Source organism: Balaenoptera acutorostrata, chromosome 2 (genome assembly GCF_949987535.1).
Source record: "Balaenoptera acutorostrata chromosome 2, mBalAcu1.1, whole genome shotgun sequence".
Classification (NCBI taxonomy): domain Eukaryota; kingdom Metazoa; phylum Chordata; class Mammalia; order Artiodactyla; family Balaenopteridae; genus Balaenoptera; species Balaenoptera acutorostrata.
The window spans coordinates 135,066,404-135,090,631 of record NC_080065.1 but is presented as its reverse complement, the minus strand read 5'-3'; the positions used below and the strand labels follow the sequence as shown (position 1 = coordinate 135,090,631).

Genomic DNA, 24,228 nt, shown 5'->3' with positions numbered 1-24,228 from the left:
AGAGTATCTGTGGAAAGATCCTCTGGTAACACTGGCCATCTCTTGGGAGGGGACTTTGGAGACTAGGGTACAGGGATGGGGAGGACTCTTTTAACTATCTACACTTTTGTATCTTTCGAACTTTGAACCATGTCAATGTGTTACCTACTCAAAGAATAAAAAACGAAAATTTCCAGGGACCTAGATTCTGTGATTCTAACAATGCATGATTCTAATGTTTTAGAATTTGGTGAACCTAACTTATTACGACTCTACAAGTCTCATGTCTCATGAGGCCAAGCTCCTAATGATTTACTACCAGTGGTTCCCCTGGGTCTCCGGGCCTGCTCCGTCCATGAATCGGGCCACAGCAGCCCCTACGAGCTCGAGCAACCCTGAACGAGGGCTCCCTCCCAGCACGGTGCAGCTGCATGAACTGTGGTGTCTCTTGGGGACGCAGCCCTTGGGTCCTCCCTCACCCTCTTTGCCTTCTCTGTCCTAGGGGAGCCTTCTCAGTGGTGCGCAGGTGTGTGAAGGTGCTGGCTGGCCAGGAATATGCTGCCAAGATCATCAACACTAAGAAGCTCTCGGCCAGAGGTAGGCGGTGGATCCGTGCCTGGCCTGCCCTCCGGGGCTCTCCTCCCTTCAGCCCTCCCTCTACCCCTTGGGTTAGAACCAGGATCTGGGTCTGTCCGCCTGGATGATGCTGCTGTCAGAGGTGGGGGCTCTTCTTCCTGCGGGTATGATGAGAATAGACACCTCCATATTCCTTCCTTAGAAGGTCTGGGCTGGAGGCCACAGCCTCTCCCACAAGCCAGGCTCTCTGCCCCTCATCCACCCATGCAGGTAAAGACTAAGGTGCCAAGTAGGCCTTCCTTTCCCTGCTTTTCTGCCGCTTGCCTCCATTCTCACCGCCAGACCTCTGCACCTACCTTTCTCTCTGCCTGGATGCTCTTACCTGGCTCCTTACAAGGATAGCTCTTTCTCAACCTTCAGGTCTCAGTTCAATGTCACATCCTTTGAGAGACTTCCCTGACCCCCAAACCTGAGGGGGACTTCCCCATTTTATATCTCTCATTACTGTTTCCTCTCTTTGTGGCTTTCTACCAACCTGGAGCTATCCCATTTACTGGCTTGGTGCCTTGTTTAATATCTATGTTCCCTCATGACCATAAGCACCAAGAAGGTGGGAGTGGGTCTCATTCCCTATATACGCCCAGCACCTAGGACAGTGCCCGACGCATCCGGCGGGGGGCGGGGGGGGTGCTCAACCAGTGTCCCGTGAACTCCAAGTGCATGCACTCTGCTTCAACCAAACCAGTCCACCCTCTGGTCCCTATATACTCCCTTGGACAGTGGCTTCCCAGCCTGGAATCCCCTGGAGAGCTTCAAACACTCCTGATGCCTGGATCCCGCAGGTTGCAATTTAGTTAGTCTGGGCTGTGACTTGGGTTTTGGAAGTGATCCCCAGGTAATTCTAATTTAGAAGTGGTCCTAAACCAGTAACATCAGCATCACCAGGAGATTGTTAGGAATGCAAATTCATGATCCCAGATATGAGGAATCAGAACCGCATTTTAACAAGACACTGGTGATTTGTATGGACGTTAAAACTTGGAACGCCTGCACAGAAACTTTGCTTCTTGCCCTTAGCATGTGGTTAGGGCGGTAATGGTGGTGACCATAGTCAGCGCTTTGGGGAGGATTATCTTCAAAGATCTCCGCTCTGAATGGTGGGTCTGTGCTGCCTTGGAGACCCCCAGTGGGTGGAGGACATTCTGTTGGGTGAGGCGGGTGCAGGTGTGGTCTGTGCAGACCATGGCTTGTGCAGCGTGGAAGACGTCGTGTGAGGGGTTGGTGAAGTGTCCAGGTGTTTGCCTGGCATCGTGGCAGCTGTGTCTGGGCCAGGGCCCAGCAGGTGTGGATTTCACAGAGGCTGGCACAGGATGTTCACATTGTCCCCCACAGGCCTCCCAGCATGTTCCGTGTTGGAACGTGTGCTGCTGCCTTTCATCTCTCTGGCTCAGTGTTGCTGGGAGCCCAGTGCTTTCTCCTAGTTATCGAACCCCCCCATAGGCAGACCAGTGTCCTGCAGGGAGAAGAGGCTGCGCTGGGGGTGGGGGTGGTTCTCTGAAGACCAGGGCCTGCCGTGCTACACAGTCCACATGAACGCTGGCGTGGAAGGGCGAGACCTCTGGAAGGTCAAGGGCCAGAGCCGGGGACAGGGAGCCAGGGCTGGCAGGAAGGCCAGTAGGAGCGCTGCCTCAGCCAGTTGCTGGGACTTGCCTTGCTGTTGCTGTGTGACTAGTGGCTGTCTGGTGCCCTCTCTGTGCTTTACATCACTATTGATCAAGGGAGATGTCCCAATCCCTGAGATACAGAGGGGGCGGGACTAGAGCCACGGCTCGGGGTGATAGGTTGGGTTGCCCCCAAAATGAGGGAGGGTCAGAAACCAAGGTCTTGGGACTTCCCTGGTGGTCCAGTGGTTAAGGCAGTCCTGCCTTCCAATGCAGGGGGTGCAGGTTCAATCCCTGGTAGGGGAGCTAAGATCCCACATGCCTTGTGGACAAAAAAACAAAATATAAAACAGAAGCAATATTGTAACAAATTCAATACAGACTTTAAAAATGGTCCACATCAAAAACGTCTTAAAAAAAAAAAAAAAGAAAGAAACCAAGGTCCTCCCTGGATTCTGGGGAATCTTGGGCCAGTTCACCACATTCTCAGAGCCACATCCACACATGCGCACGACAGAAAGAGACAGATGCGTATGCCGGGAATGGAAGGAGCATTGCCTATTTTCTGGAAGGTGACTAAGCACTCCAGGGACAGTGTAGACTCTGGGCTGTGCAGTAACTGCCCCCTCTCTGGATTTGAGGAGCCTTTGACCTCCTGGGAGGAAGGCACTCAGGCCTAGGTGACTGGGAAGGGTGGGAGTGAGAAGGTTCTGAGAGAACCTTCCCAAAGAAGTCTGCCAACTGCCAATGCTTTTCTCCCCGGCAGGAGATGAGGGGCAGAGCTTCTTTTAGCAGGTTTCTTTGTTTGCCACTCACCGTGCCTGGGGTGGGGAGTGGTTTGATGCTGAATATTTGGCAACACATTCCAAGCTTCTCCTGCTGGCACTCCCCGGTGACTTTGGCAGTTCCCAGCGGGGGAGGGCATGCCCCCCTGGGGTGTCTCCGTTCACTCCCCAGGGAGCTGTGGCTTCCCCTTCTCCATGGGGTCAGCCTCTTCTATCAAGCGTTTCCCAAACCCCGGGAGAGATTTTTTGTGTCTATTTTTAAACTACTCTTTTATATAAAATGCTCATAGTATAAACAATTCGAGGAAGCCATAAAGACATGAAATGAAGGTAAAAATATTTTCCTGTCCCAGTCCCTGACACATCCCTCTGGGGGCCTTTTGAAAAATACAGCTGCCCCAGTTCCACCCCTGAGGGTGTGCGATTCAGTAGGTGAGGCCCAAGCTCTTGCATTTAAAAAGTCCTGTCAGCAGTGACGACAGCCAGTACACGCTCAGCGCCAGCTCCCTGCCAGGGGCTCTGGAAGCTTCCTAGCTATAGCCTCGCCAGGCAGGCACACACAGAATTCATCAGTGTTTTAGGGCATGCTGGGCAAGCAGATGTGGCTGGTGCCGCCAGAGGTGACTGGCCCTCATACGGCGACCTCCATTAGCACCACTGTCCACCTGAGCACTGAGGGGTCACTTCCTCCGCTCCCCGGCCATCAGTCCCAGGACACTGGGTGGGAAGCACGGGGTGAGCTCATTCAGGCTGCCCCTGAGCTTCGGGTCCATGCAAGGGAGCCTTCGAAGAGGCAGTAAGACACATCTTTCTGGTCTTTCTCATCTCCTTCCCCACCCCTGCCTGGCACTCTTGGCCCTCAGGATTATTTCTCCAACCTCCTAGGATCTGGGGGCTTGTTGAAGTCCTGTGCGGGGAGGGGACATTTTCTGTTCCGAGACTCAGAGGTCTATTTTCTGCCCTGGTTCCTGTGTCTCTAGCCAGAATCCCACTGCCCACCTGCCTGCTGGAGCCCAACCCCTCTGCAGGCAGAGCCCTCAGGCTGCCTGACTGCACTTCCCGGGGCTCTGCTTTGCCCCGCTCTACCCTGCTGGTGCTGTCTAGCCCGAAGAACCTCTCCCCAGAGTTTCCACCCACCTGCTGCCTGCCGAGCTCTGGGCAGGGCTGGCCCCCTTAACCCCAATATCTTGCCCCCAGGTCTGCCCCAAGGGACAGAGGGAGAAGATTCACAAAGTATTTATCATAATGGGCATTGGGAGCAAGTCTTCCTGGTACCCAGGCAGGAGGCTGCAGACTAGCTTCTCTCAGACCCCTCACCATCATGGGCCTCTACTGAGCTGGATGGATTAATTTATCAATTATGAGAATAGGAGGCAATATAGTACAGTAATTATGAACATGGGTTGAAATCCCAGCTCTGCCACTTCTTGGCTATGGGAACTTGGACAAGCTGCTGTGTGGCTCTAGGCCCTGGGAACAAGGCAGAGACCAGCAGACAAGGTCTTGCTCTCATTGCACCTGTTTTCTACAGGAGGGAGACAGAAAAGAACATTAAACACACAAGTAAGCTGGGTAAATTTCAGGTAGCAATGAGTGTTACAAAGAAAATAAGACAGGGTAATGGGGAAGTGATGGGGCTGGAGGGACATTCAGAAAAGGCAGCCGGGGAAGCTCTCTGAGGAGGTGACATTGTGCTGGGACATGCCTGAAAAGGAGGCAGCCATGAGAAGACCCAGGAGAAGAGTGTTCCAGGCAGAGGGCACAGCAGGTGCAAAGGCCCTGAGGTGGGAAGGGGCTTGCAGTGCCTGAGGCCGCAAAGGAGGCCAGTGTGGCTGGAGCTTCAAGGCCAAGATGAGGTCGGACCCAGCACCGAGCAGTCTTCCTGGATGTGGTGAGGAGTTTGGATTGTATTATAAGTACATTAGGAGGCTGTTGGCAACTTTGAAGTCAGTATCTAATTTATATTTTAATAAGAGGTCCATGGCTGCCCAGGACTATTGGCTGGGGGTTGGGGGGAGTGTTCAAGAGTAGTTCCTCAGAGCTCTGAGTTGTAATAAGGCTTGATCACCTTGATGAACACCTTGATTTTGATAAAGAGACTGCTCCTTTAGCACGGGGCCTCAGTTTCCCTATCTGCCTAATGGATCAAGGCCTCAGAGGTCAAGAGGAACTCAGTCCCTACGTTTCTTGAGGTTCCCTATATATTAGAAAATGAAAACATTTCAGACAGAGCTACAAAAATTATTGTATAAAGTACATGTTTACATTCAACAAATTAATGATTTTAGCACTGAAATTTGCAATGCAGTGTAATTGTACTATGCACAAGATGATCACAAGATTTATAAAAACAATTAGTTCCTAGCTTTTCCAGCAGTGAGGTCTGGTAACCAGGCACATTTTTTTTTTTTTAAATAAATTTGTTTATTTATTTATTTTTGGCTGCATTGGGTCTTCGTTGCTGTGCGTGGGCTTCCTCTAGTTGCGGGGAGCGGGGGCTACTCTTCGTTGCGGTGCGCGGGCTTCTCATTGCAGTGGCTTCTCTTGCTGCGGAGCACGGGCTCTTGGCTCTTGGGCTTCAGTAGCTGTGGCTCGCGGGCTCCAGAGCGCAGGCTCAGTAGTTTTGGCGCACAGACTTAGCTGCTCCACGGCATGTGGGATCTTCCCAGGCCATGGCTCAAACCCGTGTCCCCTGCTTTGGCAGGCGGCTTCTTAACCACTGAGCCACCAGGGAAGTCCCCAGGCACACATTTGAAGCTGTGTGACCAGCGTTTTCTTCTTTCAATCCTGTCAGTGTAGCTCTGCTCCCGGCTGACCGTGCATGGAGAAAAACATCAGAATTCTGGATTTAGATCCTTTATCCCTTGAATGTGTAGCCTGGGCCAGGAGGCCCCCAGCCCCCTCTGATAGACCCTACTTTGAGCTGCCTGGTTTCTGGTTCTGCTGGGGATGGGTGGGTGGGGGACAGGGTTTGGAGATGGGGAGGGTCCAGCCTTCCTCAGCTCAGGGGCGGCCCTTGGCCAGCCCTGGATGGGGATCCCCCTCCTTTGCCTGGGAATCAGCTTCCCCCCCCCACCCCGCCCTGGAGGATATGGAAGGATGCAGAGAGGGAAGAGGAACCGGGGGATGCCCCCAAGCCTGGAGCAGCCTCCCCTCCCCGAGCCTGTAGCCGCCTTTAGCTGGGGAGTGGAGCTTCCACTCTATGGAAGGAGGATTGGTCTTAATTCCTTTGCTGATGGAAAAGCCACATTTCAGTATTGATCTTGGTTTCCGCAGCCCTTGGAGGACGGCTGATGATTCCTCTAATGGAGGGGGAAGGGGAGAGGGGAGCTGGCTGCCTGGAGACAGGGCTGGGACTTTCTCCATCCTCATCATCCTCCCTGGTGCCCACCTGCTTTGGAGGGGCCATTCAGAGACAGGGGTTCTCGTCCTGGCTCCGCCTCTGAGTGTCTGTGTGAGTTCCCTCCTGTGGGCCTCAATTTTCCCATTCAGGAATAGGGGGCAGGTGGAGGAGGTGGTGATGAGTCAGGGTGTGGAGAATGGGACAGCACAGGGTTGTTTTTTGTTGTTGTTTTGTTTTGTTTTTTGCCGTGCCACACGGCTTGCGGGATCTCAGTTCCCTGACCAGGGACTGAACCTGGGCCACGGCAGTGAAGGCCCGGAAGCCTAACCACCAGGCCACCAGGGAACTCCCCGACTTAAGGTTTTAAAGCTTACGCCTGGAGCCTGACTGCCTGAGTACAAAGCGTGGCGCCACTGCTCACCACAGTGTGACTTTAGGCCAGATACTTAATCTCTCTGATCCTCTGTTCCCTCCTCTGTAAAGCCAGCACAGTGGTAGCACCACCCTCAGAGGATTGTCATGAGGGCTTGAGATGCATATAAAGTGCTCTGCATAATGCCTGGCCCATAGTAAATAGTCTACATTTGCGATGGGCTCCTTTTATATACTGTTTTGCTTTTTAAAATTAAGGCATTCAATACCAAATTGGAGAAAAGCACCAAAAAGGAAATTGCAAAATGCTTAAAATGGGGACAGTGAAGTCCATAGCCCAGGGCTGTTGGGAGGACTGAGTGGGGTCACGGGTGTGATTGCTCTCAGCAGCCTCAGTATCAGAGACCACAGGTGCAGACCCCGAGCAAGGCCTCTCTTCCAGGCGGGCAGGGAAATCCAGGGGATTTGGACAAAAGTCCTGAGAAGCAGGTGGGAGATCTCTGAGTAAGCCCTGAGGCTGCCATGGCCAAGTTCTACCTGCAGATTCTTTGGGGTTCTCTGTGTCCCTGGTCCCAACTCCTCTCACGGGAGGCAGCTTCTGTGAATTAATACGGCCCTTCTCCTGCAGAGAATTCCCACTCCCTTAGAAAGGTTCATTCATTCAATCGTTTGTTCTTTCATTCAGTTATTTCTTGAGCACCTACTACGGGCCAGGCATTTGGGTAGATGCCACAGGCACAACAGAGACCAAGTCCTCGTCCTCAAGGACAGCGATCTCCCTGAGACAGAATGGGACGTGCTGTCCAGGGGCCCCGAGAGCACAGAGGAGGAGCCCCTACTAGCTGGTATTCAGGGCAGGCTGCCAGGAAAGGGCGACATCGAAGGATGGGTAGGAGTGAATGACGGCCGGTGAAGAACAGGTGGGAGGCTGAGAGGGAGCTTTCCAAGCTGAGAGAACCGTGTGTGCGAAGGCTCCAGAGTGAGAGGGCTGAGCGGCGCGTGCCTGGAGAGGTGAAGTTCAGCAGTTCAGTCCGTCTGGGGTGTAGTGTGAGGGGCAGGGCTGGAGGAGGGGCAGCTGGAGCCTGTTGTGGGAGTGGGGATGTTCCAGGCTGCCTGGAGCTTGGCTCTGATACAGGAAGGAGATGCCCCTCGTTTGAGAGCCCTGAAAGCCAAGGGAGGGGAAGGGACTTCTGCGTCACTGCAAACCCAGCCTCTCTCTCTTTCGCTGCAACCCACTGCCCTCCTGGAGGACCCAGAGGCTCTGCCCGAAAGGCGAGCTTGCCCAGGGCCCAGGTGCTGCCCTGGGAGGTGGAGGTCATTAGAGGCTGTGAGGAGGGAGAGATGGGATGGGTGGAGGTTCCTCCCTCACCTGGACTCACTTGGGCATCTGTGTTTCAGACCACCAGAAGCTGGAGCGCGAAGCCCGCATCTGCCGCCTGCTGAAGCACCCCAACATTGGTGAGCATGGGGGATGGGTGAGGGGTACAGGTGGCCTGGCCCAGCTCCCCTGCCTGCCCTGGTGGGTGTTTGTTGACGAGAGGGGGTAGCTGCTCTCTTCTCGGGGACCGCGGCGATAGAGGTGGGAAAGGGGGTGTCTTGGTTTCCGCACTCCTCAGCGAGCAGCTTGGTTGGGGGGGAAGGTGAAGAAGGGGCCCTTCCTCCCAGCCTACGCTGCCGGCAGCCTCCTTCAGAAAAGCTGTTTCAGGAAAACTCCCCAAGCTCTGAGAGAGATGAAAATAGCCCAAGCTTGGCCTTGACCGGTGCAGCCCACTCCCCAAACCTACCCCCATGCTGAGTCAGCCTGACTCCATGGCCCTGCCCACCTGCATAGACCTGCAGTGCCGGCCTCTCCGAGACCAGCCCCAAGGCGGCCCCTGCCCAGGGTGGACTGAACGCAGGCTGCATGGAGCGGCTGACCCCAGGGCGGGCAGGATGGCACTGAAAGAGCACACCGCTACCTGACCTCCCCTCCCCAACCCCTGCACAACTACTGGGGGGCTGCGTCCCAGCCTGGCAGGGTTCTGAGTCATGTAGGGGAGGGAGTGCAGATTCTAGAGATAGTTCTGTCAGGGAACGGCTGTGTGACTTTGGGCAGGAGCACTACCCTCTCTGAGCCACGTCTCCCATCTTCACAAGGAGGGGACTGTCTGGACCAGCTGGGCATCTTGTTAAAAGGTAGATTCTAGTTGAGTGGGTGTGGATGGGACCTGAGGTTTTGCATTCCTAACGCACTGCAACGTGATGCCACGGCTGCTGGCTCACCAACCACACTTGAGGAACAAGGTCTAGGTGCTCTGTAAGGAACATTCCAGCTCTGACAGCTACCAAGCCTTCTCCCTCAGGAGGGAAGCATCTGTCTATGTCCAGGGCCCCAAGGGTTAACTTCCCTGCTGAAGAGAAGCATCTCCATCTGCTATTTATACCCAGAAGGCACCTCCCCTTCCCAGTGCCTGGGAAAAGGAGCAGAGCTGTACACACAGCAGCTAGAGGTTCCAGGGCTAGAATCGGAGAAGGGGTGGCAAGGCAGCTGGCGGGGAGCAACCCTGGTTGGATCCTGGCCCCTGAACTGTTTATGACCATGGGCAGCTCCTACCGTCTCTGGGCCTCCAACTCCTCAACTGTACAATGGAGGGGGTCATGAGTGGTCTCCGACTATAAAATCCCATGGTGCTTAGAAAGGCCATCAGTCCTGGAGGAAGGAGGTGGGGAGTGTGTGTGTGTGTGTGTGTGTGTGTGTGTGTGTGTGTGTGTGTGTGTGTGTGTGTGTGTGTGTGTGTGTGCCGCTGCACAATTGCAGCTGTCTCAGGTCAACGCTGCCTCCTCCTTCTCCCGCTCATTCCCAGCTCTAAAGGGAAGGAGTAAGTTATGGGCTCTGGGGCTGACAGACTGCAGCTCAAATCCTGGGTTTGCTGCTTAATTGCTGTGTGATCCATGACATGTTGTTTAACTGCTCTGAAGCTCAATTTTCTCATCTGGAAAATGGAAATGATACATACCTTGTAGGATTATGATGATCACATAAAGCGTAGTACTATGACAGCCCCCCGTAAGTGCTTTATTATCATTAAGCTGCTCCACTTTTTCTCAGTCTATACCCTCCCACAGAACAACCTTACCTGAAGTCTTGCCTCTTGCCTAAGTCATCATATGATTCTCATTCCTTTGAGCCATGAAGATTTTGAGTCGTCAGTTTGGGGCATTATATATAACACAGTGGTTAAGAGAATGGAGTTTGTAGTTAGACACACCTGGGTTCAAATCTCAGCTCTGCCTTTTTTAAAATTAATTAATTTATTTTTGGCTGCGTTGGGTCTTCATTGCTGCACGCCGGTTTTCTCTAGTTGTGGCGAGCGGGGCTGCTCTTTGTTGTGGTGCACGGGCTTCTTATTGCAGTGGCTTCTCTTGTTGCAGAGCATGGGCTCTAGGCGCGCGGGCTTCAGTAGTTGCAGCACGTGGGCTCAGTAGTTGTGGTGCACGGGCTTAGTTGCTCCGCGGCATGTGGGATCTTCCTGGACCAGGGCTCGAACCCGTGTCCCCTGCATTGGCAGGCGGATTCTTAACCACCGCACCACCAGGGAAGTCCCCCAGCTCTGCCTTTTATATGGTGTTTGAGTTTGGGCAGGCTATGAACCTCTCAGACTCAGTACCCTTCTCTGTGAAATGAGGATAATCATGCTACTCACTTTCTAGAACTGTTGTGAGAGTTAAATGAGATATTGTAAGTAAAGCACTTAGCACAAGCCTGGCAGGTGGTAAAATCTCAGAAATGACAGATATCATCTTCATCATCGTCATTGAGTCATTTACTCCATTTGTTCACCTAATGTCAAGGGCATCCGAGGCCCCACCATGTGCCAAGGCCTCTGCTAGTCTCTGAGGATGTGTGGAAGAAATGAGGATGGGGGGGATTTCCCGGGCGGTCCAGTGGTTAGGACTCCTTGCTTCCACTGCAGGAGTTCTGGGTTCAATCCCTAGTCAGGGAACTAAGATCCTGCAAGCCGTGCGGTGCAGCCAAAGGAAAAAAAAAAAAAAAAATAGAAATGATGGTGGGGAGGAGGTGGGGGTGGCTGATGGACAGGGACGTGGAGAGCAGAGCTGAGATCCAGAACAGGAAGACACTCAGAGGAACTTGAAGCTATTGTTAGGGCTGGAAGTGTCCTTGGAGGGTACCGCTTCCTGAGCCTCCAAGCATCTCAGTTCAAAGTAGATTGGAATCTGCCCAAAGAAGTGCAAAGAGGTCTAGATGTGGATGCAGAACCTGAGAAGTGGGTCTGTGCCCAGAGAAACTAGGCTGAGTCCTATTCAGGCTGCTTGGTGAGTCCAGCCAAGGTCACTGGCTGCTGCCTGTGTACGGCCACTGCCCAGCCATACACAGGGGACTAGGTCAGGGAGGTCCCTGGCTCAGCACAGGTGGGTCCAGCTGTGCTACGCACAAAGCATTTATCTCCTAGATCCTGCTTTGGGGAGGACAGTACTCTATTCTCTGTACCATTAGCACCTGCTGATGAGGCAGACCCGCCCCTGAACCCCAAAGGCCGCCCCAGGGAGCAGGAGACAACCTGAGAGTTTAGCAGGTGATTTGGGGTGGCCAAGGGAAGCGAGGTTAGTCAGTGATGAAGATGATGATGTCTTCATTTATTAAGTTCTTCCTAGTGCCAGGCACTGTGTTGAGTGCTCTACGAGCATCATTGCATTAACCCCCCACACACCAGTCCAGTGCAGTGGTATTAGCGCTGCTGCTAGGAGAGGAGGCTCAGAGAGGTTACGTAATTTGCCCAAAGTTACACAACTTCTAAGAGGTGGAGCCGGAAGGCAAACCCAGAGAGTCTGACTGCAGAGCCCATGTTCTCAGTCCTTCTGTGAATATCAAAAGTGTGCTGTCAGGGGTGGCGGGGGTGGGGGTGGGGGGCAGTGGCCAGGGGGTCAAGTACGACCCTTCAGTTTCAAAGAAAACAATGGTAACTGTTGGAAATAGGACAGGAATGTCAGAAGTTCATGAATCCAGCTACACACATGAAAACTAGGTTGCAGATTTGTTTGTTCTTTGACAAGCAGTGACAGCATAAGTCAATGAGCACAGACATGCCAGTCTCCCCACCAGGAGATGGGACTGTCACATAGGCCATGGCCCTCGAATCCTTGCCTCTCTTGGGCTCTGGGTTGAGTTTTTCCTGAGGACAGCCTCCATCCACGGGAGGGGAGGTTTTGTGTGTGAAAACAGCACTGAAATGAGGAGTCCTGTCTCCGGGGCTCTGAGCCGTGATTCAGCCACCTCTCGGGGATTGAAGCCAACTCCAATATCATCCACAGGTGGAGGCCGGAATCCAGCCCATATCCCCCTCACCTGGCTGATCAGAGGGCCAGCCTTTTACAATCAGCACAAAGGCACTACCTGAGCTACAGGCAGCTCTGGAGATGCCTCTCGCCCACGCATTCTGTCCATTTCCCTGAGGCCTGAGGACCTTCTGTAAAAGGGGCTGAGGCTCCTGGCCAGAGGGTAGATCTGGAACCCCAGTCTTCTTGGAGCTGCTTTCAAATGGCTGTTGAATCAGTTCTAAAAGCTCTTTTTGAGACGGTTCTGGATGTAGCTTGGCTTCTCAGAGCTTCTCACACTCAGGAAAGAGGAGTTAAAACACCTGAGCAGAGTAGACGGGAAGGAGTCTGCTGCCCAAGAATCCTCCTGGAGGAAAGGGTGTTTTTCAAAACTTTGCCCTGATACACTGTTAATGCAAGTTTATGGTAGATGAATGAGAAGACTGATAATTTTAAAGGTATCTCCTATAACCTCAGCATCTAGAGCTAACATTGATGATATATGCTTCCGTGTAATATCTGATATCTGTACCTTCTCAAGTACATCTAAACATATTACCTCAGGTCAGGTTTCTTAGAAGCAGAGCCTGAGGCAGGGAGTCAGGTGCATGTGGTTTACTGAGGGTGTGCTCCCAGGGGAAGCCTGTAAAGGATGGGGTGAAGCAGGAGGGAGGGAGGGGAGGGAACTGAGCAGAGATGTGGCCTCAGGTCAAGTCTAACTCTGACCCGGTCCCAGGTGGGGGGTGCAGTGGGGAGCCCTCTGGAACATAAACATCTGGAGTTGTCCCTCCTTGAGGTAAGGAGACTGACCCTTTGCACAGACTCTGCCTCCCCACATTAGTCCATCATTGGCTGAAGGCTATAGGTAACCTTGTGGGCAAGATGGCTCCGTCAGCAGTGCGCAATTCTCCAGAGAAGGAGGGCAACTGTGAGCGGCAAGCCAACCCACTGCAGCTGCAGGATGGCTGCACCATCTTACTAGAAGGGGTCTGGGCAGGGCACCAATGTACAGTTGTCAGATTCTGCACTCAGAAAAGACAGGATGCTCGGTTCAAAACACATACATTTCAAAAGTCAAGCCTATCTTTGCTTTGAAATGCATTAACAAATTGATATAGGTTAAAGGATGAAGGGATAGATAGAAATATAATAAAGTAAGTATAATAAGGCATTAATGATAGAACCCAGGTGGTGGGTACTTGGGTATTCACTTGACTCTGCTTGAAATTTTTTATAATAAAATGTTGATAAATAATTAAAGCAGGATTATATTATATGTACTCTCAGGCTACCTACTTTTTAGTTTTGCTTCAAGATAGTTTAAAAACATCTTTCAGTCGTGATTTATAAGTATATATCATTTAAGATTTTTTTTTTCTTAAAAATTTATTTATTTTATTTTTGGCTGCGTTGGGTCTTTGTTGCTGCGCGCAGGCTTTCTCTAGTTGTGGTGAGCGGGGGCTACTCTTCGTTGTGGTGCACAGGCTTCTCATTGCGGTGGCTTCTCTTGTTGTGGAGCACGGGCTCTAGGCACATGGGCTTCAGTAGTTGTGACACACAGGCTCAGTAGTTGTGGCTCACGGGCTCTAGAGCGCAGGCTCAGTAGTTGTGGCACACAGGCTTAGTTGCTCTGTGGCATGTGGGATCTTCCTGGACCAGGGCTCGAACCTGTGACCCTGCATTGGCAGGCAGATTCTTAACCACTGTGCCACCAGGGAAAGCCCTCATTTAAGATTTTTAAAAGACATTTAATTTAAATTTGTATCCCCTTCATCCTCCATCTCCGATCCTCATCTCTGTAGACACAAACTCTGGGGTATTTAATGCCTGCTTCTCCAAACTTTAGGTGCCAATATGAGGGCCATAAGCTCTTTAGGGGGCTCAGTATTGAGTCAGAAATACATGTACATGGCAGGAATTCAGATGGCACTAGGGCTTACAGCGAAAAGTCACAACGACCCACAACCCCAGCTGTCCCAATTCCCCTCCCCAAGGCACCCTCAGTACCCACATCTCTGTATCCTTCCAGAGAGACTTATGCCATACACAAGCTGAAATATATCCTTTCAGAAAAGGACTATGCATACTGCTTTGCTCTTTGCTTTTTCACCAAACAGCATAATTTAGAGATGATTCCAAACCAGTGGATACATAACTGCCGCATTATTTTAACAGCTGTGTAATTTTCCATTGTGCAATGTATCATAATTCTTTGAGCCCACACCCCCCTCCACGGCCATTTTTAAGTTGTGGTGCAGGGAAGGACATGAACTTGTCCTGGGAGAACTTGTCCTTGGCTGGCAGGGTGTGGGACCCCCCCACAGAGTCAGCCCCAGGCCTTGGGCCCCCTTTTTTTCCCCAGAAGCTCAGGGGGTAATTTGGAAGCTCTGGGCTCCTGGGAGCTCTGCCTTTGTTCTTGGTAAATGAGGTATGAAGAGATGACAGTTCCTCAGCAGCCAGAACTCAGGAACCAATGTCATTGCCCCCTCCACCAGCTCTGCTATCTCCTCAGACCTGGAAGCAGAGCCGGGCCATTAGCTCAGGGCCAGCAGTGAGTAATCATCGATTGTGTGCCTCATGGAATTCTCACAAGAAGCCTGTGAGTCCAGGAGTTTCATTCTCATTGTCCAGGCAAGGAAAGAGAGGCTCAGAAAGGGATAGCAATTTGGCCAAAGTCACACAGCTAGCAAGTGGCAGAGATTTGAGCTGCAAGTCTTTCCATGACACTGGCCTTCCCAGCAGGGAAACTGAAGGTTGGAGAGGGAAGGGGACCAAACTTTGACCAAAGCAGGGGTCTTTAGTCTTTAAGCCCAGGCATCTTTTGGGGATGCCTGATGTCAGTGATCCTTTGTTCATGTGTATTTGTCAAGGCACCTGGCAACTGGCTTGTGCTCAGTGACTTTCGGAGAAACTGGAATGTTGGCTATTTGAGGGGTGAGAGGGAGGCTGGGAGTGGGGAGCCCTGTGTCCTGCGTAACCAGCTGCCTTGGCCCCTCCTACAGTCCGGCTCCACGACAGCATCTCCGAGGAGGGACACCATTACCTGATCTTCGACCTGTGAGTCTGGCCCCATCCTGGGATGTAGAGTGGGGATGGGGACGGCCTTGGCAGGGATGACCTCACTGGGTCTCTTGGCCTGAAGAGTCCACATGCCTCCTAGGTTGGGCTGAATTCCCTCTTCTGATACAGAGTTTCCCGAAACATGGTAGGCCTGCCACCTGAGCAGTGCAGGCTGGTTTTCCTGACACACCAACGAACACTTTTAACTTTCATCATCATATATTTAGTTTCGTTTCTATTTGTGGCCAGTGATGCTGGTCTTCCATTTCTAGTGGTGATATAAAGTTTCCTTTTGGAATAAATTTAAAGTTTTTAAAGCCAGTCAATTGAATGAAAAGCAAACATGAACTGAGAGGTCTCAGTGGCTCCTGGTCTCACGGGTAAAGAACAATACTTGAGACAATGGGGGAGTCTGTGCATGTCGGGGTTGGGGGTGTGCAGCGGGGCTATAGGAAATCTCTGTACCTACTGCTCAATTTTGATGTGAACCAAAAAATTAGTTCACAAAAAATTTCACCACGTTCACCAAAAATTTAGCTACACCCCCTCCCCCAAAAATAGTCTATCAAAAAACACAAAAAGCTCCAGCCATTGGGTTTCCAGGAGCCTAATGAATCATAGTGACGTGTTCTGAGTGTCTCACCCCCAGTTCTAACCTCAGCCTGGCTCTCCCCGAGCGTGGAGGGGAGAGAGGTCAGTGGAAGGGTGGGCTGGAAGTCAGGAAGGGGGTTGTCGTGGGGAGCACCCCTGTGGCTTCTGGGGCCCCTCCCTGTGGGGCTGAGGTTCTGAGGTCCCTGGGCCCCACTCTTAGCTTCCTGGAGACTTTTCCAAAAGACGTGGCACCTGGGGCCTCTGTGCGTGAGTGACTCTGTGCCTGTCTCCCCAGCGTCACCGGCGGGGAGCTGTTTGAAGACATCGTGGCCCGGGAGTATTACAGTGAGGCAGATGCCAGGTGAGTGCCACGTGCAGCCTGGCAATGGTGCCTGGGGACAGGGCACTCCCTCCTGCTGGCTTCCCAGGGGAGGCCCGCCCTCACCCTCCTGCCCCCTTCCTCTCTCTCTTCAGTCACTGTATCCAGCAGATCCTGGAGGCCGTGCTGCACTGCCACCAGATGGGGGTGGTACACCGGGACTTGAAGGTGAGTGACCCACGTGAGGGTGCGGCTCGCCGGGAGCCTGCTCCTCCGTCCCCTGCCCTTCCCTCCACCTGCAGAGCCAGGGGTACTATCAGAACCCCGTGAGCTTCCCTGAATTGGGCTGGGTGGGGAAAATCTCCCCCACTCTTCAGATGAGGGAAGCGGGCTCCGGGAGGTGGAGCATCTGGGCTGGGGACCCAGGTTTCCCGACTCCCAGCCTCAGGTGCTTTGTGCCAGGCCAGGTGAGAGGCAGCTAGGCCACCAAGGCTGGCTCTGGTGGAGTCCAAATCCCAGCTGGGCCACTTTCTTGCTGCACTGCCTCAGCTTCGTTATGGTGGGGGTTGCCATAGCAACCTCATTACAGGGTTGCTGAGGATGTCAAAGGAGACAGCACAGTGCCCGGTACACAGACAGGTTATCAGTCTTGCTTCTGGGCCTCTGAGGGGAGTGGTGAGGTAGGAAAACAGGCTTTGGGGCCCTCCAAGTCCTCCCTCTTCCCACTTGAAGGAGATGGACTGGACTAAGCAGATGTGGAGTCTGAGCTTGGCACCAGCTGCACGGCCTCGCCCGGTCAGCACGTGCTTCACGGAGCTCCTCTGCTGGGCTTCAGGGCATCAGTGTGTGGTAGCTGCATAACACCACCCCCATTTTGCAGAGCAGGAAACTAAGGCCTAAAGAATCCAAGGGATTTGCCCGAGAACAGGCAGTTCAGTTGTGCCTGAGCCAGGGCTGGAGCCCTGGACTTCTGACCCCAGGTCCCATGCTCCCGGTGGGCTGGGACCAAAAAGCCACTCACTGCACCTCCTGCTTCTGCAGGTCACCTAACCCTTCTAGGTGACTCTGCCAGGTGTCCATCAAACCTCTGCTTTTTGACTTTCAGTGACTATGAACTCACTTCTTATGGGGTAGCCCCTTGAACTATTAGGAAATGCTCCTTCAATCTTTCCTACTGTGGGGCTTCACCTGTGAACCCCAGTTCTACCCTTTGGGGCCACACAGAGGTCAAGCCTCCAGCTCAGAGCACCCTGGAGGCACGTGAGTGGCTTTGCAGTAGCTCATAAGGCTTCTGCAGGCTGTTTTCCTCCATTCCCCCCTAGGATGGGATTTCCAGACCTTCCTCATCCCGGGTACCCTCTCTGGGCATCCTCCAGTCAGTCCAGGTCCCTCTTTGGGGTGCAGTGCTCTGACCAGAACCCCTGCTCACCTCTGACTGCCAGGAGCCATCTGTGGCTCTGCACCTGAGCCCAGGTGAGCTCCCAGTGTCTCAGTCTAGACCCGCAGGCAAGTGTGCACGCAAAGAGAGTCTCTGGTCAGACTGCAGGGCAGCCCTCCCCAAGGGCCTGTTCCCATTATAACCAGAGCCCCTGCACGAGAGGAGGAACGGGGAGAGGCAGCGCAAATTTAGGCCATTCCGGATAGATTAATTAGTGGCACATTCATCAAATCAGGGCAGGACAGCTACTGAGACCCAGGACATGTTGGGAACACTGTCCCCAGAGGACCAAAGAGGCCTTAACGAGGGGCAGAAGGAGCTATACTTGTTTGCATCCTGCCTTGTTTGGGGCAGTGAAAGGTCAGGTGTGGGACACCTCAGAAGTCCCAGTAGGGAAGGGGGTCAGAAGAAACTAGTTGTCTCCAGGGACTAGGAGCCCCCGCTCTTCCTCCCCAAACAAAAAATATGAGTACTGTTACTTATCAAGCATTTGTAGGCCACTGCGAAGTGCTTTGCAGGGATTATCGTGATTAATCCATATGCCACCCCACGAAGTAAGCATTATCCCCACTTTTTGGAGAGGAGACTAAAGCTCAGAGAGGTGAAAGAATTTGCCTAAGTTCCACAGCGTAGAAGTGGCAGCACTGGGAACAGAAGCTAGGGCTTTCTAACTGAAAAGTTCCCACTTTTAATACCTCTCTGCCCTGAGGAGGGGGATTTCCTGTCTTCCAGACCCAGCAGAAGATGACAGCCTTCATGCCCCACAGGCCAGGTGGCACATAGGAGGCCCCACGTCTCTCAGCCTAGAGTGGTTCAGAGCACGGCTCTGAAGCCAGACTATGCCTCGATCTGGTTCTATCAGTTACTAGCTGTGTGATCTCAGTCAAGTCACTTAACCTCTCTGAACCTCAGTTTCCTCGTCTTTATACACGTGACAAATACTTAAGTGCCTGCTATGTGCCGCCCACTGTTTTAGGTGCTGGTGATACATTGGTGGACAGAACACATAAGAAACTCATATTGTACAGAGGTGACGGATAATGAACAAGCACATAGACAGATGGGAAAACACATTAGAAATTGTGATGAGATCTATGAAGGTAACAACAAGGAGCTAAGATAGAAGATACCTGGGGACTCCTCCTTTAGATAGAGTAGTCATGGAGGGCTTCTTGGAGGGGGTGACATGAAGGTGAGAGCTGGATGATGAGAAGGAGCCAAACCTGTGATGCACGGAGGGAGAGCAAATCAGGCAGGGGGAGCAGGAAGTGCAAAGGCCCTGAGGTGGGAACAAGCGTGACTGTTTCAGGGGATGTAAGAAGGCCACTGTGGAGAATGGAGATAATAATGCTTACCCCAAAGGGTTGTTGAGATAATAAATGGAATGATGTATGCAAAACCCTTAGCCCAGGGGCTGGCACATAGTGGAAGCACAATAAATGTTGCTTCTTTTTCCTTATTGTGGTGATGGCTGTTTCCCCACTGCCCCACCCCCACCTCAGCCCCAGAACCAAACCCTGAGGGAAGGGGAAGGAGGGGTTGGCAGGCTGAAGAAGGGTCTTCCTATTGCAGAAGGTGGAGGGCTACAGCGGGGTAGTCCCGTCTCTGGGAAGCTCAGGGTTCTGTGTTTGGGGCGGGGGTGGGGGTGGCGGTGTGCCTCTGGGTCGCTCAGCTGCTCCGCCTGTAAGCCCCGAGCTCCAGAGGTGAGGCTCTGAATCAGCTCACTGTCCTCTGGCTTTTTCCCCTCCCTCTTTCCCTCTTTTCTCTGGTCCTGGGAAGCCGGAGAATCTGTTGCTGGCCTCCAAGCTCAAGGGTGCCGCGGTGAAGCTGGCGGACTTTGGCCTGGCCATAGAGGTGGAGGGGGAACAACAGGCATGGTTTGGTGAGTAGGGGCAGGGGGTGTCAGGGGGTATTGGGGGCCAGCCTTGAGTTGACACATCAGCTGCTAGGAACCCTCTGCCTGAGCAGAGGAGATGGCTATTGTCCCATCTGGGGCTCAGGGAGCAGAGACCCCCATCCCTGCAGCTTCTGAGTCAGTGGAGGGTCACCCACCCTAGCTCCCTGGGGGCCTGGTGCAGGGACATGGTTGTCCTTAAGACAGTATGTGACTTCTTCACACGCACACCCGGAGTGTCGGCTAGGGGCTTCCATGAGTTCCCCTAACAGCCTGGGTGCTAGATTATTATCCCGAGTTTACAGATGAGGAACGGAGGCTAAGAAACTAAGAAAAGGTCAAAGGAGATGAAAAGGGGTAGAGCCGGGATTTAAGCTCCGATGATCCAGTGTGCTCTGAGATTTTGGCATAATTGAGTCCTTTCAGCTCTCTGGGGTTACTTTTTAGTGGGCAATGTTGATCAGTGGTTAAGAACCAGAGCTCTGGGTTCAAATCCTGACTCTGCTGCTTACAAGGTATATGATTTTGGGTGAGTCATTTCACCCCGCTGAGCCTTTGTTTCCTTATCTATAAAATGGGGATAATAATAGTATGTTCCTTGGGGTGGTGTGAGGAGTAAATGAGATCAGGCATAGAAAGTTCTCAGCCCTGATTAGCGCACACACTCATTAAATAGGAACTATTCTCACAATTACTAGTTAAAACATTTTGGGTGTTCATTATTTCAACGAATCCCCCCAACAGTGCTGGGAGGTGTTTAGGATAGGAATCCCTAATCCGCTATTCACGGATGAGGAAACTGAGGCCCAGAAGGAAAATAGACCTACCTCAGTGACTTAGGGCAAAGCCAGAGTTAGGGACAGGACCTCTGCCATCCCAGGACCAGCTCCTGGAAGGGGTGGGGAGTGGGTGAGGGTTCAGCTCAGCCTGGAACTGACAGGCAAGGACATTTCACCTCTAGAGCCACCAGCGATTGATTGGTAGTGGTTGCCAGGAGGGTTGTGCTAGAAGTTTGTGACTCTGAGGCGGGACCCTGGGATGGATCAATGACTCTGCCGTGAGGCTCTCGGTGCTGGGGGGGCGTGGTGACAGGTATACTCCGTCCTCGTCTACCTTGGTCTAGAGGCGTTGGTATCTTACCAGGCCAGGGCTTCCAGCCTTTGGCCGGCTCTGGGGGCAGGGGGCGTTTTCCCCATCTCCAGGGCAACCTCATCCCTCTTCCAGCAGGATCTTGTTCCGGGTTACTTACTTGCCGACCTCTGTGTGTGTGTCTGCCTGTCTGTGTGTCTGGGGAGCAGGGTTCGCAGGGACACCCGGATACCTCTCCCCAGAAGTGCTGCGGAAGGACCCGTACGGGAAGCCTGTGGACCTGTGGGCCTGTGGTGAGTCCATCCAAAGGCCCCTTAGTCCCCCTGGCTGCCTGCCCCTCTGGTGCCCTCTCTGTCCTTTCCCATCGTTCTCCTCCCTCACCGCCCCCCCCCACCCCATCACTCCTCCTCATGAGGCTGAAGGTTCTGCTGGTCCTTCCTCAGGGGTCATCCTGTACATCCTGCTGGTTGGGTATCCCCCGTTCTGGGATGAGGACCAGCACCGCCTGTACCAGCAGATCAAAGCCGGCGCCTATGATGTGAGTGTTGCGCCTCTCTCCAGCCTCCCTGTCATCCCCTGGGCCCCATCCAGTGAGGCCAGAGACCCAAGGACGACCCTGTCCCACCCTCCCAGCCCATTTAGGCCTCCTGCCACTCTCTAGCTACGGGGTGGGGATGGGGTGAACAGCAGGTGGAGCCTGAGGGCTGACTGGGGCCAGGCCATGAGCTGGCAGTGCCTAATGGCTTGGGCATCTAAGGGATGGGATTTAGTCCATGGGGCCCCCGAGGGCAGAAGCAGCACCAACGTGGTGTGAGAGGTCAGGGGGCAGGCCCCAGGAGCCAGGTTCTCTCTATATGTATAGAGAGATAGATACATACGTACATACATGTATACATACATACATACATAGATATATGTACACACACATACATACATATTATATATTATATATACAAATAGTAATAATAACTAACACACGTAGCAGTCTTCTAAATGCTTTCTATATATTACTACAGTTCATCCTCACACCAGTCATGACATAGGTACTATTGTTACCCCCATTTTACGGATAGGGAAGCTGAGGCACAGACAGGTTAAATACATGCCCAGACCACTTAGCTAAGAAACGGTAGAGCTGGGATTTAAACCCAGGCAGTCTGGCTCTAGTGTCCATGCTTCTAACAACCAAGCTGTACTGCTTTTCTGCATGGCTGATGCCTATTGAGCTATATGCTACGTGTTCTATATCATATTTAATCCTCACAACATCTCTCGGGGTCACATGACTTGCCCAAGCTCACACAGCCCAGGAGGCAGAGCCAGGACTTGAACCCAAACTTCTGATTCTGAAGTCTGGGCTGTAACCACTGTCTGGCTGCTTTGCAGATAAGGCACGGCTTCAGAAGAGCAGAGGGAGGCCTCCTTTCCCCGGCCATTGTTCTGATTTGTCCTGGGGTCAGGGGACCCTGCACCATTTCCTGGTTGTGGATGCCCGAGTAGAAGGACATTAGGACCCCTGCCTGCTCCCCTGCCAGTCAGGGGCTGGGGGATCGCAGGGGTGGCCTGGGGTAGGCTGGGCAAACCTGGCCCCTCTGCCCCTTCCAGTTCCCGTCACCAGAATGGGACACCGTCACCCCGGAAGCCAAGGATCTGATCAATAAGATGCTGACCATCAACCCATCCAAACGCATCACGGCTGCCGAGGCCCTCAAGCACCCCTGGATCTCGGTGAGCCTTCCTCAGCAAGGCCCCTCCTGGGAGCCCCTCCAGACCTCAGAAATAAGGCCCCTACGGAGGCCTGGCCCCTGCCCCTGGGCCTGAGGGCCTAGCATGGGGCCGACGGAGCTTAATCCAAGAGACACTGACCCCACTGTTGTTCTCAGGGGGAGAGTGGCAAGTGGGAGGTATTCTGGGTTGGCACATGACTGGGGGTGCTACTGGCTTTGAATGTCCGTTGCCAGGATGTTTATACCATCCCCTTGAACAAAAAATCATTCCCCCAAGATGACAACCACATCCATAGGATACTCTGGAGGGGGAGGAAGGGCTTGCCTTCTGCTCATAGACCTCTCCCCCACTCCCTTCAGCACCGGTCCACCGTGGCCTCCTGCATGCACAGACAGGAGACCGTGGACTGCCTGAAGAAGTTCAACGCCAGGAGAAAACTGAAGGTAACAGCAGGTCCTCACCCTCCATGCCCCCCGGCTGTGGGAGTAGCTTGGCCTGGGTCTCCACAGTGGCCAAGAGACCCACTCACTAGTTCTTTCCTTTGTTGAGTCAACAAGCATTATTGAACACCTGCTGTCTGGGCTGTGGGCATTGAGCGGCGGTGAGGACAGACAAGTGATGGAGACGTTATGGGGCAGTGGTGAGTGCTGTGACCACATGCCCTGAGGCTGTGGGAGTGCATAGCAGGGCCATGGAGCAGGTCTGGATGGACCAGGGAAGGATCGCAGAAGCCTTCCTGGGCAAGTGTCATTTGAGCTGAGATCCCGAAGGATAAGCAGGTATTAACAGTATAGAGACAGATTGGGCAGATGTTCCAGACACAGAGAAAAGCCCGTGCAGAAGTCTGGAGGCGTGAGCATGACCCCTTAGGGGGACTGCAAGTGTTTCAGCGTGGCTGGGAGAGGTTTCCGGGGGTGACATGTGACTGGGCAGGAGACCGTGGTGGGGGTGAGAGACCCCAGCTGCCAAGCACTGGAGAGGAATGGCCGAGGGACTAGACAGGGGTTGCGGCTCCAAGGAAGCCACAGTGTGACCCGGGGGGGCCCTCAGCTGCCAGCCTCTCAGCAGGTCTGTGTGTTCTCAGGGCCGTGACATCTCCTGGCCTAGACCTTGCCAGGGACCCCGTGAGCAGGTAGGAAGAGCAACCAAGGGGTCCCCAGCTGGTCGGAACAGAAAAGCCATCAACGTGCTGAGTGACAGATGCTGAGGCCCCGGCTCCTTCGGAAGCTCCTCACCAACTGCTCCCAGGCCTGGCACGGTGGCTCAGGACAGGGACACGGGCCAACGGGGTGGTGGCCAGCATGATGCCAGGAGAATTGCGTCTCGCCCCCAAGCCCGCAGTGGGAGCTGTCACGGAAGGAGTCTCAAAATGTCAGAATCAGGGAGTCTTAAAATCATGGACTGTCAGACCCAGAGAGTGTTCAAATCAGACAGCAATTAGAACCAGGAGGGCCATTGGTCCCCAGCCCCTTCATTGACAGAGGAGGGTTTTTCCTCATTAACCCAGGAGCCACAGAGGGGCGAACTAGTACTGGAGTGAGGAGCTGAGTGCCCTAGGCAGAGGGTGGAGACGGGGGGGGGACCAAGGGGTGCAGAGTCTACTGTCCTTGCCCCGTCAGGAAACTTCCTTGGCCTTTAGGAGCCCCACTGACAGGTGTCCCAGAGCACAGCCACCAGCTCTGGCCAGGCCGGTGGAGTCTATTAATATCTGCTCCTAGGATGGCCGTGTACCCAGAGCAGTGCCAGCTAAGGCCTAGCTCACCCCTGCCTCACCCTTCTCCAGGGAGTTGGGGATGGTCTCGGGGCCGTGGGGTGAGAGAAATGGAGGAATGGAGGGCAAGGGGCAGAAGGTTTTGGCTTTGTGTCTGAATGGAGCACCTGCCTCTCCTTCCCCACTCCCCTCCCATTTCTCTGTCTCTCCTCTCCCCCAAACCCCCTCCTCTTATCTGTTGCAGGGAGCCATCCTCACCACTATGCTGGCCACCAGGAACTTCTCTGGTAGGTGGTAGGACCTCAGATTTCCAAATACATCCTGCAGGAGGTAGGGGCATTGCCGTATGGGGTATCTGGTGCCCTCAGG

The 24,228-nt window shown here is 53.4% G+C and overlaps 1 protein-coding gene across 3 annotated transcripts in view; it reads left to right on the top strand.

Moving 5' to 3' along the window:
* The window catches only part of CAMK2A (calcium/calmodulin dependent protein kinase II alpha), a 71,433-nt gene that overhangs the window by 21,834 nt on the left and 25,371 nt on the right, over positions 1 to 24,228 (top strand). For all 3 annotated transcript variants that reach the window (XM_007188648.3, XM_007188647.3, XM_057539731.1), the window contains exons 2-12: positions 482 to 576; positions 8,115 to 8,174; positions 15,032 to 15,086; positions 15,976 to 16,041; positions 16,155 to 16,227; positions 19,217 to 19,319; positions 20,630 to 20,713; positions 20,864 to 20,958; positions 22,026 to 22,148; positions 22,508 to 22,591; positions 24,104 to 24,146. In XM_007188648.3, coding sequence (XP_007188710.1) covers positions 482 to 576; positions 8,115 to 8,174; positions 15,032 to 15,086; positions 15,976 to 16,041; positions 16,155 to 16,227; positions 19,217 to 19,319; positions 20,630 to 20,713; positions 20,864 to 20,958; positions 22,026 to 22,148; positions 22,508 to 22,591; positions 24,104 to 24,146 — 881 coding nt within the window. The remainder of the gene's footprint in view (positions 1 to 481; positions 577 to 8,114; positions 8,175 to 15,031; positions 15,087 to 15,975; positions 16,042 to 16,154; positions 16,228 to 19,216; positions 19,320 to 20,629; positions 20,714 to 20,863; positions 20,959 to 22,025; positions 22,149 to 22,507; positions 22,592 to 24,103; positions 24,147 to 24,228) is intronic.